This window comes from Anguilla anguilla, chromosome 9, assembly GCF_013347855.1.
Source record: "Anguilla anguilla isolate fAngAng1 chromosome 9, fAngAng1.pri, whole genome shotgun sequence".
NCBI classification, from domain to species: domain Eukaryota; kingdom Metazoa; phylum Chordata; class Actinopteri; order Anguilliformes; family Anguillidae; genus Anguilla; species Anguilla anguilla.
Window position 1 is genome coordinate 16,438,657 of NC_049209.1, and position 12,244 is coordinate 16,450,900.

Below are 12,244 nucleotides of genomic sequence, written 5' to 3' on the forward strand. Positions count from 1 at the left end.
TCATATAATCCCTGAGACAATAACTTTCCACCATTCATTTTTTCGCAAAACTTTATTTAAACAGATTTTCATCAATACACTTTAAGAGGTATATATTTACAAATATCACTTGTGGACAGGGCATTCGAACACACCCGCACAGCTCAAGAGTCAATGTATTCTATGCCCTCATTGGGCAAAATGATTGTCATGGCCAAGGTAAGCACATTTAATCCAATACATTTAGTTACCACATAATTCATAGCCTATTTTCATCCTAAGGCACTGCTATATCTAAAACTGCAGCAACAATTATGAGCTTAAGAATAGTTAAACTTTATACCACCGAGATGTGTACTGGGTCTTGAATGTTACAACACTTCAGCATAAGCAGCAACTACATTAGAGAATTTCAAGTCTTGGACAGGGCGTTTTCACTGTGAATCACACACGAATTTACTCAACATGGCCACATCAGTAAACAAGACGTCACCATCACAATCGTCGCCACTCGATAACGGATTTATCCGCTGAAGTCACACGCCAGCGAAGCAGGTGAGGAAAAGACGTCACAACCTAAGAACGACCTAGAAAGGACCCCGAACAGCTCCTTTAAACACTTCAGTACACATACCAGCTACACCGCCGGAATTTGGCCACAGTCTGACAGACTTGCTTCCCCATTCCCTTACAATTTTTAGAACTTTCTTGATTCAGTCTCAAAACCAACTCTTAAAGAAAAAGTGGCTTCTCTTCATTGGAAAACTGAGCTCAAAGGAAGTGAATTTTAATCCTCCATCGTATGCATAATTAAAACATGCTAAATTATTTTCAAATGTAAATGTGTTTTTAAATACGTCCTAAAAACATATCTGCTCTATATTTTTCTTGGCGGAAATCATTTGTGGCACCAGCGATACTGTGCTATACCCGAATGATTAGCGTTAATCTAAAATACCAGATCATAATTCCTTGCTTTCATATTCCCTTTTCCTGGAATGACATACTTCAGATAAACATTTCTGATGAAATATAATTCTAATGAATAATTCTAATGGCGGCAAATGACTCTTTCACAACCTGAAAAAATGCAAGAAGCAGTCAGCTGCCCAGAAGCTCAAAGGTGAATTGGCTGCAAAAGCAGTGTGTATGTAGGGCAATGCTCAGTATTGAGTTTCTCATTTTCCCAATGCTGTGCCCCTAATGTCAATGTAACATTGCAGACCTTTGTCCAGGTATAATTTAACAGCTCTGCCTCGGTGCATACCACTGTTGCAGTGTTTTTAATGTCTATGTCAGATGTACTTTTAATACAATTTACAGCCAATTGAGTGTCACCACATGTGAAGGCAATCTGTGCTCACCACAGCATCTCCCCCATTGTACTTACTGCAGGCAGCACTATCCTCTGGGATATATGCTGCAGAAAATCTCTTTCCTGAAAATGAAAAAAGAAGTAACCTCTGGCACAGACTATCGACCTGAAATACTGCAAACATCAAATATTTAGCATTGTGTCCATTCCAAACCGAATATGTACAATGCATCACAGGTAATGCAAACATACGTTTACGTACGCTTTCAACAATGTTACTGCACAAGGATCGCACATAGCATTAGCATGTATGGCTTCCATTCCCACCAGCTTTGCGTCTTCACATCAAGTACTTCACTTACAGCATCTTTCTGTCCACACCAAGGTGAAGCCTGATAAATTTTCAGATTTCCTTAACCACAAAATAGAGTGCCTCATGGTGAAATTCAAAACCTTCTACCTCAACATTTAATGTCCTTCATGTGCTGCAGTGCACCATAGAGGGTTAAAATAGTTATCTTTTTCTTGTCCAATCATCTGAAACAGTAACCCCTGAAAGAAGTTCTTCTTATATCAATGTTCTGTAGGTACTGTACAGTAGTTTTAATATGGTGAGTAACGTCAAAAATAGGTGATGCACTCTTCCCAGTTTGTCCTTACAAGCAGAAACATTTCATGCAGAGTCAGTCACATCTGCTAAGCATATTTTGTTGGCCTAGCACAAGAGGTTTCCTTTCTGTAGTGCCTACGCTAAAAAAACTGGTTTGAGAGCATTACCAGAATATTTTCTGCAGCAGAGTGTTTTCAATATAACATGCTACTAAAGAAAAACCATCCTAAAACATGTTCCAATGTGAGTCTAAGCACAATTAGTGCGCGCTTTACTTATTTCTTTAAAAAAATGCAGACTAGATCTTAAGTCACAGTCCTTGGTACACAGCAGAACAGAGTGGAATCTAACATTATTTCCAGAATGTTCCGTAACCATTCACACAATAAAGGTACATGTACACTGATGTTCTGTTCTGTACTCTATAGGAGGTTTAGAACACAATGGCCATAGCCGGAACTCCTGACATCCACCCCCATAATAGGACAACAGGGTCTCTCTCTCACCCTCTTTGTTCATGTTAGCTATAAGATGCTAACGTGGTAACCATTCCCTTTCTTATGTAACCAAAAGTCACTGGCCACAGGCAGTCGCCACAACCAAGGGTGGTGTACTGTACATAAAAAGAATGCACTTCCCTTCTCACCCTGGCCCTTAACCATGTAAACAGAAGGAGAAGGTCCAAGTAGTATGGTGGCCATGGATAACCATGCTCACAAAATGAAAGCTGAAAGTGATTTTGTGAAAGAAACCCTCGGCATAGAGAATGGTGAGGTACATGACTAAGCAGGGGTAAAGTGTTTGAAGTTATGGAGCGTGTTAAAATTATACAGTAACAATGACAACCAACTCCCCAGCTATACCGCTATACCTCTCCTCCCACATAGGGCTTCATGGCCTAATACTGATTATATACAAAATAAAAATACTTAAATATGCCAACATATATTTTAAAATAAAAATATAAAAAAATGGAGAGCCAAATTATATTACATTGAAAAAACTTAATGAAATGGTATGCCACAGACAAAAGGGACTATTCAAATCCATTTGAGTTAGTGCAGAAATATTGAAAAGCCAACATACAAAAAAAAGTTGTTTTCATATAAAATGTTTTGTATAACATTTTAGACGCACTTAATTTTGACACTTAGTAGTGTGGTATATGGCTAATGTGAACTATGCCCCCTACAGATCACCTTAACCTCTTTTTTTTGGCTCTTTGAATTTCGAAAAAGTGATAAACTGTGCACATTTTAACATTCACCCATTACAGTATGTGTTATTATGGTTAGTATTAGGTTATAGACATTTCTCATTCATGCAGATATTACCAGCTGATAGGTTTTAGTTTTTTTTCCAGGGAGCATTCAAATTGAAACATGGCATTACACTGTCATGAATAAATAAAAAAAAGCCTTAACACACCATAATAAAGATCAATGGCTGTAAAACAAGTTCCAAGAACAGGAACATAAAATAACAAAAAGATTTCACCAAACAAAAGCACATACTTTAACTGGGTTGTTTCCTCTTTTATATTCCTAAATCCTTCAGTTTTCAGTTACATGAAAACCAAAGGCAAAAAGTAAAAGTACTACGATAGAGGAGTGTTTTTCGGTGAGTTAGTCACAGCTGTGGCTGCAGAGCTCCCCCTGCTGTCTACTGATATGGAGAGACTGGAGGATTCTCACCTGCTACTCACTACCGGCAGTTAAGCAGGATAGAGCGCATCAGGGAGAAGGAAACAGGCAACAGACCGTTTTCTCTGCAAGGGTGCAGTACTCATATTCTACATTTCTTTAAATTTTTTTTTTTTTTTTTTTACAAATTTGCTACCCAACTCAGGGCTATACATCCGATTCCCACCCCAATCTGGAATGTCCAATTGTCTACAACTGCAGCTGTGTTCCATGCACACACCACCCTGCTGTTTCCTGAGAGCCGGGACATGCCTGGTTCCCCTCCGAGACGCGTGCTGTCCAACGGCTGCTTCCTTTCAGAGCGCAGCTAAACCTGCGCAGAGTGGCATCAGAGGAGGACTCCCATGCAGCTCTGACAGGCGCCCGCTCCAGCAGCGATAAAGCGTTGATCCCTCTCTCGGCACCGGCACGGTCCGGATTCAACCTGAGGCTCAACCATGCACTGCAGTGTGGCGCCTTAACCGACTCAGCCACCCAGCAGCCCCGGAACCTGAACTTCTTACCACACGGGTAACTCATCACTACAAAACCCAAGTGTCTGAATAAAAAAGGCAAAAAATACAAGGGGATAACCTCAGGACCTGTATAGTGAAGGCGAGGCACCCATTTTAGAATGGCCCCCGGACAGCTCGTCTGTGCGTTTGAGAGTGAGGGCAATGGCTATATCGGGCCATCTGCACTTTTACGCCTCCCTCCATTCTTTGACTGAAGAGTGAAGTGGAAGCCAGCAGCGGCCTCTGTAACAGATGCCACCTTCCTGTCATAAGCTGACATTTCAGTTCATAAATATCACCTACACAGCTGTCTTCAAGACACTGCGCTTGCACACACAGCTGCTCAAGGCTGACGCACGACCACGCCCTCCTTCACAAACACAGCCTGCGTCTGTCTGTCTGTCAGTCTGTCTCTCCTACAGAACACACAGAGGGAGCAGTGAACAGCAGGGTAGGAGCCATTTGAATAAATTACAGTATGCACCCCCATGATATATACATACATACCACAACAACAACATAAAAAACACAACACTCGGTTCATTTTCAGACACGACCGTGGGGAAACCCAAGAGTAAGCAAGCACGTCGAAGGAATATACCGTTTTCCCTGAAGCGTTTCTTTTTTCTTTAAGCTTGTTTTTAAATTATTCTCTGAGGTGCAAAGTTAGCAATCCGAAATACTCTACTCCATTCCAGCTAAGCTCCGCCCGAGCTCTGTGCTGAGGCGAAGCGTCTTTGGGATGGGGGGGGTTGGGGGGGCGGGGGACCCCCTGGAGTGCAGTGATCACAGTCCTTCTGTAGGTCCGCAGCATCACATCTCTGAGAGGGTAGAGCACAGCACAGAACAACCACAAGGTTCATTCCATTTCACTCTCACAGCCAGGCTGAAATATTTCATTTTGCCACAAACATATTTGGTAAGAGTTTGAATATATAGCTATATAACTATACCTTGAATGTATAAATATGCCTCATTTAGTTAGGGGTTTTAATAATTTAACGAGGAAACGTCACATCACCCTGATGCAGACAGTAAGAAATTAGAGGAAGCAGAATTACTTGGTATGAGATCAGTAATAAATGGTGTTACGTCCCTCCGCCTCAGGTGGGGGCGCTGGCCGTTTGGACACATGCGTGTGTCTTGTTACAGTTAATTGAGAGCACCTGTGGCGGTGCCCTTTTAAGAAGCCTGGAGTCGGCTTCTCAGGAGATGGGTGCTTTTTCTCCTCATCTCTCGACCACGGCCTGGTCTTGATTTTATGTTGTGCAGCTATTTTAGTATCTCTTATGGGTAGTTGAATAAAGTTATTGGATATTTTGGGAAGCTTTGGTTTTGGCTTCGTTGTGTTTGCGGGGGCTTGAGAGCAACCGTAACATAAATGGGTGCTCGTCCGGGATATTACCCTTTGGGAGTTTTAAACTTTCGGTTCTTAGCCCGGTTAGCTTAGCCGCCAGGCGGGTCCAAGGGACTTGTCACTTTATTGTTTTTCCTTTTTTGTTTTTGGTGGTTAATATGAGTGGGGGTACGCTTCGGGGCACTGAGGTCAACTAGTCAAGTGGTCTGCTGACAGTGCTCACGAGTTTAGCGTTCAAAGTCGCCCCGAGCGCAGAAAACCACTGAAGACTAGTTTATTGAGTTAGAATTTTTTTTGTTTGGTTAGGTAGGATCGGGAAAGCCCACAATAGAGTTAAATGGTAGCGCCACTGATTGGTTTAATCGCTCTGGATTTGTATCAGCTGTTTCGTCCAGCTGGGCCAACTGAGCTGGGAAAAGGAGAGAGTCGTTTGACCTGCATGGTTTTTTTTGATAGCGCTGTTCAGTTTGATAACTGAGTATAACATGGACGCCTAAACATTTAGGCTACGTAAAGTTTTGGTTAGTCTCTTGTTATCGGTGCTTCGTGATAATTGTCTGTCAGCTGATCCTCCTGCACGGTGTTTTGCTTAGTGTTCGGCCACGTTAGACTGGTTTAGCCCAGACGGTCTTTCGATTTCCGAACTTCGCGTCTATTGCTTTCTAGTTCCGTATTGTGGAGTATACTATCGTGCATTTGTCGGTTTCCGAATATTAAGTCTCTGACCTTGTCCGTTTCGTGTTAGCCTGGTAGTGCTTCGGCCCTAGACGATTATATTGCGGAACCCTCCGATAAACTGCTCGAGCCTCGAGATGTAACGTTCAGTTTTCTCGAGTGCCTGTGTACTTGCACATGGTATTATAGACTAATAGTCCCTTGCTTTTACTGAACATCCTTACACTACCAGTATTTAATTGAATTGCCATCTATGCTATGGCTGAGTCTGGATGCGAGTAATTACTATTTGAATTCAGTAAGCTAGATGTGGTATCTGGATGTGCATCAATTGTATGGCTGGCAAGTGAAAAAGTTCCTGCGGCGGCGCGCGTAGAGTTCCTGACAATATCAGATGCTTTCTTAAAAGTTAATGGGCTGCGCATGAAACTGACTGAAGATTCGACATACAGGCACTCCTGTCTTTTGTTTATAACTGAATACATTTTTTCAATGCCAAAATACAGTGTTTTTCTTCCTGCAGTGATTTTACAATAACATAGATCGGAGGAGTACGATACCTTGGATTGTGTCATTTCTGGTTAAGGCTAACCTCCTAAGGCTAACCGCACCGTGCCTGTATTTGGGCAGCGCTGTATGTGACTGAGGGCGTGGTGTGGCGCCCGTGGGCGCTAGCTCACCGGACAGGGCCTCGATGGGCTGGCCCGGGAGGAGAGCGCCCACCGCGCTGCCCTTGTCCTCGAACGCCGGCCTGGGCTTGTCGGGGCCCCCGTCGGCGCTGATGAGGGGCCCGGCCTTGGGCCGCACGCCCAGCTCGATCAGCTCCTCCAGGCTCCAGGGCGCCGCCCTCCCGTTGAGGCCCGGCAGCAGCCCCATCCTGGAGCCCTCGTTCAGGAACTCCGAACCCTCCACCAGCAACGCTTTGGGCGTGGGGCTGTGCAGAACAGACAGGCGGACGGAAAGAAGCAGACGGAGGGTTAAAGGTCAGGCGATGATGCGATACACGGTCATTTCTAAGCCTATCAAAGCTGCGGTCTCTCCTTTTGGTACTACAGGGTTTCAGAGGGTATTTTCTTAACTGGGGGTCATAACACCTGAAGCCCTTTAACAACTGGGCCAGAACGCGACTTGAATCCCAATCCAATTAAACTGTTTAAGATCACTTTCAACAGTCCACAAATCTCCGCAGGCCACCACATTGACCAATTAATATTTTACACTTAATACCAATTCATATTTAATACTTAAATATTAAAGCACCATTGGTCAAATATTCCCATGCACTCCACAGCCCATACAGTTTGAAATGCTGGGGGAGGGGAAATGCTGCCTGCACAAACTCCCCATTCAGAGGGGAAGAATGTGCACCAGCCATGCTTACCTGACAGACTCTGAGTCCCTCTCACACAAGATGCTTCTGTTCTCCTTGTTGTCCATCTCCAACTTCCTGTACATGCTCCCCCCCTGCTCTGCCATTGGCCCTTCTCCTGGCAGGCTCCACCCCTCTGCCTCAAACTCCGCCTCTCCATTGGCACAGTCATCCTCCTCCTTGGTCTCTTCCTCTTCTTCACAGAGAGGTTATAGTTTAATACAGAGTCTAAAGAGTAATGTCAGAGGGCTACTTCCACACACACAGATGGCTACCTTTGGCTTCGCTGTCCTCTTCCTCGTTTTCATCAAGCATGCCTTTCTCATCATCTCTCTGGAACAGAAGAAGCACACGCTGAAAGCCAGGCCTCAGGTCCTCAATGGAGGGTCACCCACGATGTCAGAGGACTGCTTAATGTAAAACATTCTGCTCTGTGTCCTGTGGCTGATTCGCCCTGTGTACTGCACCAGGACAAATCATATAAACGGCTCAATATTGTAGAGCAAAGCAAAGCAAAATCAAGGCCCAGTAACGGCTGAAAAGCAGCTGAAATAAATGTGAATTTGGCCACTGGTAAGCAGCATCTAAAACACAAGAACACAGATGAATCAACAATGCAAGGGCATAAATGTTGTTTACAGATATGATCAGAAATCATTCTTCAAAAACATAGATTGATCAACATATTTGAATTCGACACTACATGAACGAACGCTAGAATTAGGATAGGGCAGAAAAGTGTGACTTGTGTGCACTTCGATAAAATAATAAATGGTGGGCAAATTCTCTGGCAGCCAACTATGGCATTGAATCTTAAACCCCCCAGCGATGACTGCCTCCAGCATGACTGTTTAGATGGGACAGAACAGTGTTTTTAAGACCGCAGGAATGACGGAGACCGGCTTTTACCTTAAAATCGTTTTGGTCCGTTTTTCTTGTCCTCTTCATAATTTCTTCGATTCTCTGAAAAGGGACACAGGGAGGTGAGAGAGGACAGCCTGTGGTGTGGGAGAAAGGTGCAGCAGACTGACAGTGTTAGCGTCATTAGCCTCTTGCCTTCCGTCTCAGCATGCGCTCCTGCTGGTTCTGCTGCATGATCCTCTCTCTCTCCTGCCGCTGTTTCTCCGCCTCCTCCAGGGCCCGGGCCTCCGCCTCTTCGCGCTGCGAGGGATCGATCAAGCGGTCAGTCAATCAACCGGCCAATCGAAACTCAAGCAGTACAAATGATAAAGATTTCTTTTAATTATCATTATTATTTCGTCAATCAAATAGAACCCGATTCGTATTCTGTATGCAGAATCAATGAGTCAACAGTTTTGCTATGAATGTGACAGATATAAAGATTATGTAAATGTACACAATGTACAGGTACTCAATGAACCCAAATTTTCAAAAAACAGCAGGAGAGAAACCACTGCAGTGGAACAAAACAGGAACTCTTTCTGCCGAAACCCACTGCACCAAGTACTATAACCCTATTTGAGCCGAAAATATAACCAAATGAAAACTTTTGTTTCACTGCAAGTGAAGGTGCTCTTGCATTGTTTTTAATTATATACACAATTCTGCTAATGAGTGCGGAGCATTCTGGTGCAAAATGGCTGCCGTGCATCACCCAGGTGAATGCCACACATTGGTGGTGGGTGAGGCGAGTTCCTCCACATTACTGTTAGGCACTTTGACCATCTGGAAAAGTGCTATATAAATGCAATGTTTCACTCATTTCATATATTCATTCCTTCAAATCTGTTTTCTGGGAAAATAACAGTGACTTCTTGGGAATAACAGCCTCCAGTGATTGGTGCAGTCACAGGACCCACCTCTTTCTGAAGCTCCACCTGCTTCTCCTGCTCCTCGATCTCCAGCCTCACTCGATCCTCTTCTGCCATGCGGGCCTGCTCCTCTTCCAGGATCTTCATCTCCTCCGCCCTCCTCTTCTCCTCCTCCGCCCGCCGCACCCTCTGCTCCTCCGCCAGGCGCTTCTCTTCCTCCTTCCTCAGCCTAAAAGGACAGACAATCGCTCGTGGCTCTTACTGTGTACCATAGCAAGTGGTGCTACTGTGTTGCATAGATTAGTGGTGCTAATTGGACATAGTCTTTTATATCACTATCCATTTTCAAGCTGAAGCTCTCACTTGATAGCTCTCACTTAACACACTGCTTTGGCCTTATCTGGCTGTGCATGTTTTAAATTATGTTTTGCCTTCACTGAATGTCCCCAAGGATTTAATGCGTTGTGTGATATATCGTCTTGTTTGTGCTTTTGCCTCACTTGCCTGCTACCTCACAGTATAAGTCTTAGCTCTCAATATGAAACACCCTAATCAAAGAATTATGTCAATCTTCCCCCCTCCCCCCTGTTGCCGCTCCCTCTCCCTTCCCCACTGCCACTCTCTCTCTCTCCTGCCACCCCCTCTCCCTGCTGTTGGTCCCTGTTCCCGCTGTCCTCCCACAGCCCCCCCCCTCAGCCGCACCTCTCCTCCTCCTCCCTCTGTACTCTCAGAAGCTCCTCTCTCTCTCTCCTGCTGCTCCCTGTCCCCGCTGTCCTCCCACATCCCCCCTCAGCTGCACCTCTCATCCTCCTCCCTCTGTACTCTCAGAAGCTCCTCTCTCTCTCTCCTGCTGCTCCCTGTCCCCGCTGTCCTCCCACAGCCCCCCCCCAGCTGCACCTCTCCTCCTCCTCCCTCTGTACTCTCAGAAGTTCCTCTCTCTCTCTCCTGCTGCTCCCTGTCCCCGCTGTCCTCCCACAGCCCCCCCGTCATACCTCTCCTCCTCCTCCCTCTGTACTCTCAGAAGCTCCTCTCTCTCTCTCCTGCTGCTCCCTGTCCCTGCTGTCCTCCCACAGCCCCCCCGTCATACCTCTCCTCCTCCTCCCTCTGTACTCTCAGAAGCTCCTCTCTCTCTCTCCTGCTGCTCCCTGTCCCCGCTGTCCTCCCACAGCCCCCCCCCAGCCGCACCTCTCCTCCTCCTCCCTCTGTACTCTCAGCAGCTCCTCTCTCTCCTTCTGCTCCCGGGCCAGACGCCGGTTCTCAGACAGCATCTTGGCGGCGGCCTCGGCCGACGTGGTGCCCGCGATGGCCTTGGCGCTGGAGTCTGCGGGGAGACGGAAGCAGGGCTGAGAGCTGCGCCACACGCTGCACCAGCACCGGGTACGATACCGCGGGTCATTCCCGCTGCTGGTGCATGGCGTCACGGGTTACAGGCCAGAGCACCGGGATTCAAACCAGAGTGCCGTGAGCCACCACGCAGCGCCAACGCAAAACACTCACATGAAGCCAGGCTTGGTGGGCAGGCACATGCTAACAGTGGCTAGGGACTGGGAAATAAAATACTGTGCAAATATACAATTATGTATTTCACACACAACCAAACTAACAGAGATGCCCTCACTCTTTCTTGACTCTTAAAGTTGAGCTTTTGATTTAAAAAATGGGAGGAGACACTAATGCATATAGAGAACAGGGATTGAGAATACCCTTTCTTTCAAATTTCATTAAAGTTTGTGAGTTGACTATTTATTCAATGTGCCTGAAACACTATATGCTATTACCAATTCACACAAAATATGAAGGGGCCTCAAATACTGTATAAGCAATGCATTGTTGAGAGAAATGCGTGCATTGTGTACTTTGAGCACAGGGTGAAGGGTGCATTCTGTCTGTCTCTGCAGTCAGTGATGCGGGTCAGTGGATCTAGCACCGCCACCGTTCTGACTCACAGAAGGCTCTTTGTGTTCTCACTAATGGAGACAGGTTCCTACTCGTCTCTGCTCTAAAAGCAATGTCCTTCACAGCCAGAGCTGAGCGCACACACAATATGAACAGCCTGTTGTGTCTGCCTACTTCCGGAAGAAGAGGGCGTTTTTGAAATCTGCTGCGAATATGCCAGCGTTGCAGTTCACTTATATTCCCAGCTGATGGCGCTGGGTGTAAAGCACTGGCATGAAGTGCAGTGCAAAGGCTTTTGCTTGGCTTTTCTTTGTACTGAGCTTAATAACACTGGTTTCTGTTCCATCTCATTCTCTAAAACTACAAAGCTATTAACAGGATACTTTGCTTCCTTAAGTCAGGCCTCCACGCTGAAAGTTGGCCGAGGAGGAGAAGGTAAAAACCACAGCGCTCAATCTGTACGCAGCGCTACTTCCTACAGGCACTCTCATGCTCCAGCTGAGGGCTAAACCGTTCTCAGAAGAACCTTCTTAATGCAGCTCAGGTGAAGGAGAGAGTTTAAAACTGAGCCTGTGAAAGAGAAGCGTTAATACTCTTAGCAGCGAAAAGCGCGTTAAGGGCCTGAGCGAGCGCTCAGCGATCGGCCTGAACACGCCACGCCCTGCTCGCTCACCGTCTTTGCTCTTGCCGTTCGGCGCGTTGCTGGGCGGGGGGGTCTCCGCGGGCTGGGGGGCCACGGGCTGCCCCGGGCTGGAGCTCTCCTTCGGTTTGGGGTCCCTCTTGCGCAGGGTGGGCGGGCCCGTGGGGGTGAGGGCCGGGCGCTGGATGGGCGGGGGCCTGGAGCTGGGCTGCGGGGACGGGGGCCTCTGTTTGGCCGAGCTGGGCGAGGGGGGGCGGTTACGCGCGTTCTGTCTGCGGGGCGTGGCAGGGAAGAGAGATACCGCGTGAAATTCAGGGGAAACACACTTCTAGAAACACATAGAAACAGGGTAAAAAGAAGTTTGTGGAATTTCAACCAAATGGATTCCTAGCATGAAATGTTATAAAGAAAAGCCTGGATTAATCTCTTTAGAT

The 12,244-nt window shown here is 46.3% G+C and overlaps 1 protein-coding gene across 8 annotated transcripts in view; it reads right to left on the bottom strand.

Annotated features, from left to right (window-relative positions):
- Positions 1-33: 33 nt before the first annotated feature.
- The window catches only part of LOC118236733 (ensconsin-like), a 40,236-nt gene continuing 28,025 nt past the window's right edge, over positions 34-12,244 (bottom strand). For 7 of the 8 annotated variants that reach the window (XM_035435325.1, XM_035435329.1, XM_035435327.1 and 4 more), the window contains 9 exons: positions 11,844-12,082; positions 10,460-10,595; positions 9,323-9,503; positions 8,559-8,663; positions 8,412-8,465; positions 7,778-7,835; positions 7,515-7,698; positions 6,814-7,067; positions 34-4,922 (listed from right to left, as the gene is read on the bottom strand). In XM_035435325.1, the coding sequence (XP_035291216.1) occupies positions 4,915-4,922; positions 6,814-7,067; positions 7,515-7,698; positions 7,778-7,835; positions 8,412-8,465; positions 8,559-8,663; positions 9,323-9,503; positions 10,460-10,595; positions 11,844-12,082 (1,219 nt within the window). In that variant the 3' untranslated portion in view covers positions 34-4,914. The remainder of the gene's footprint in view (positions 4,923-6,813; positions 7,068-7,514; positions 7,699-7,777; positions 7,836-8,411; positions 8,466-8,558; positions 8,664-9,322; positions 9,504-10,459; positions 10,596-11,843; positions 12,083-12,244) is intronic. The other variant, XM_035435323.1, reaches the window with a different exon arrangement.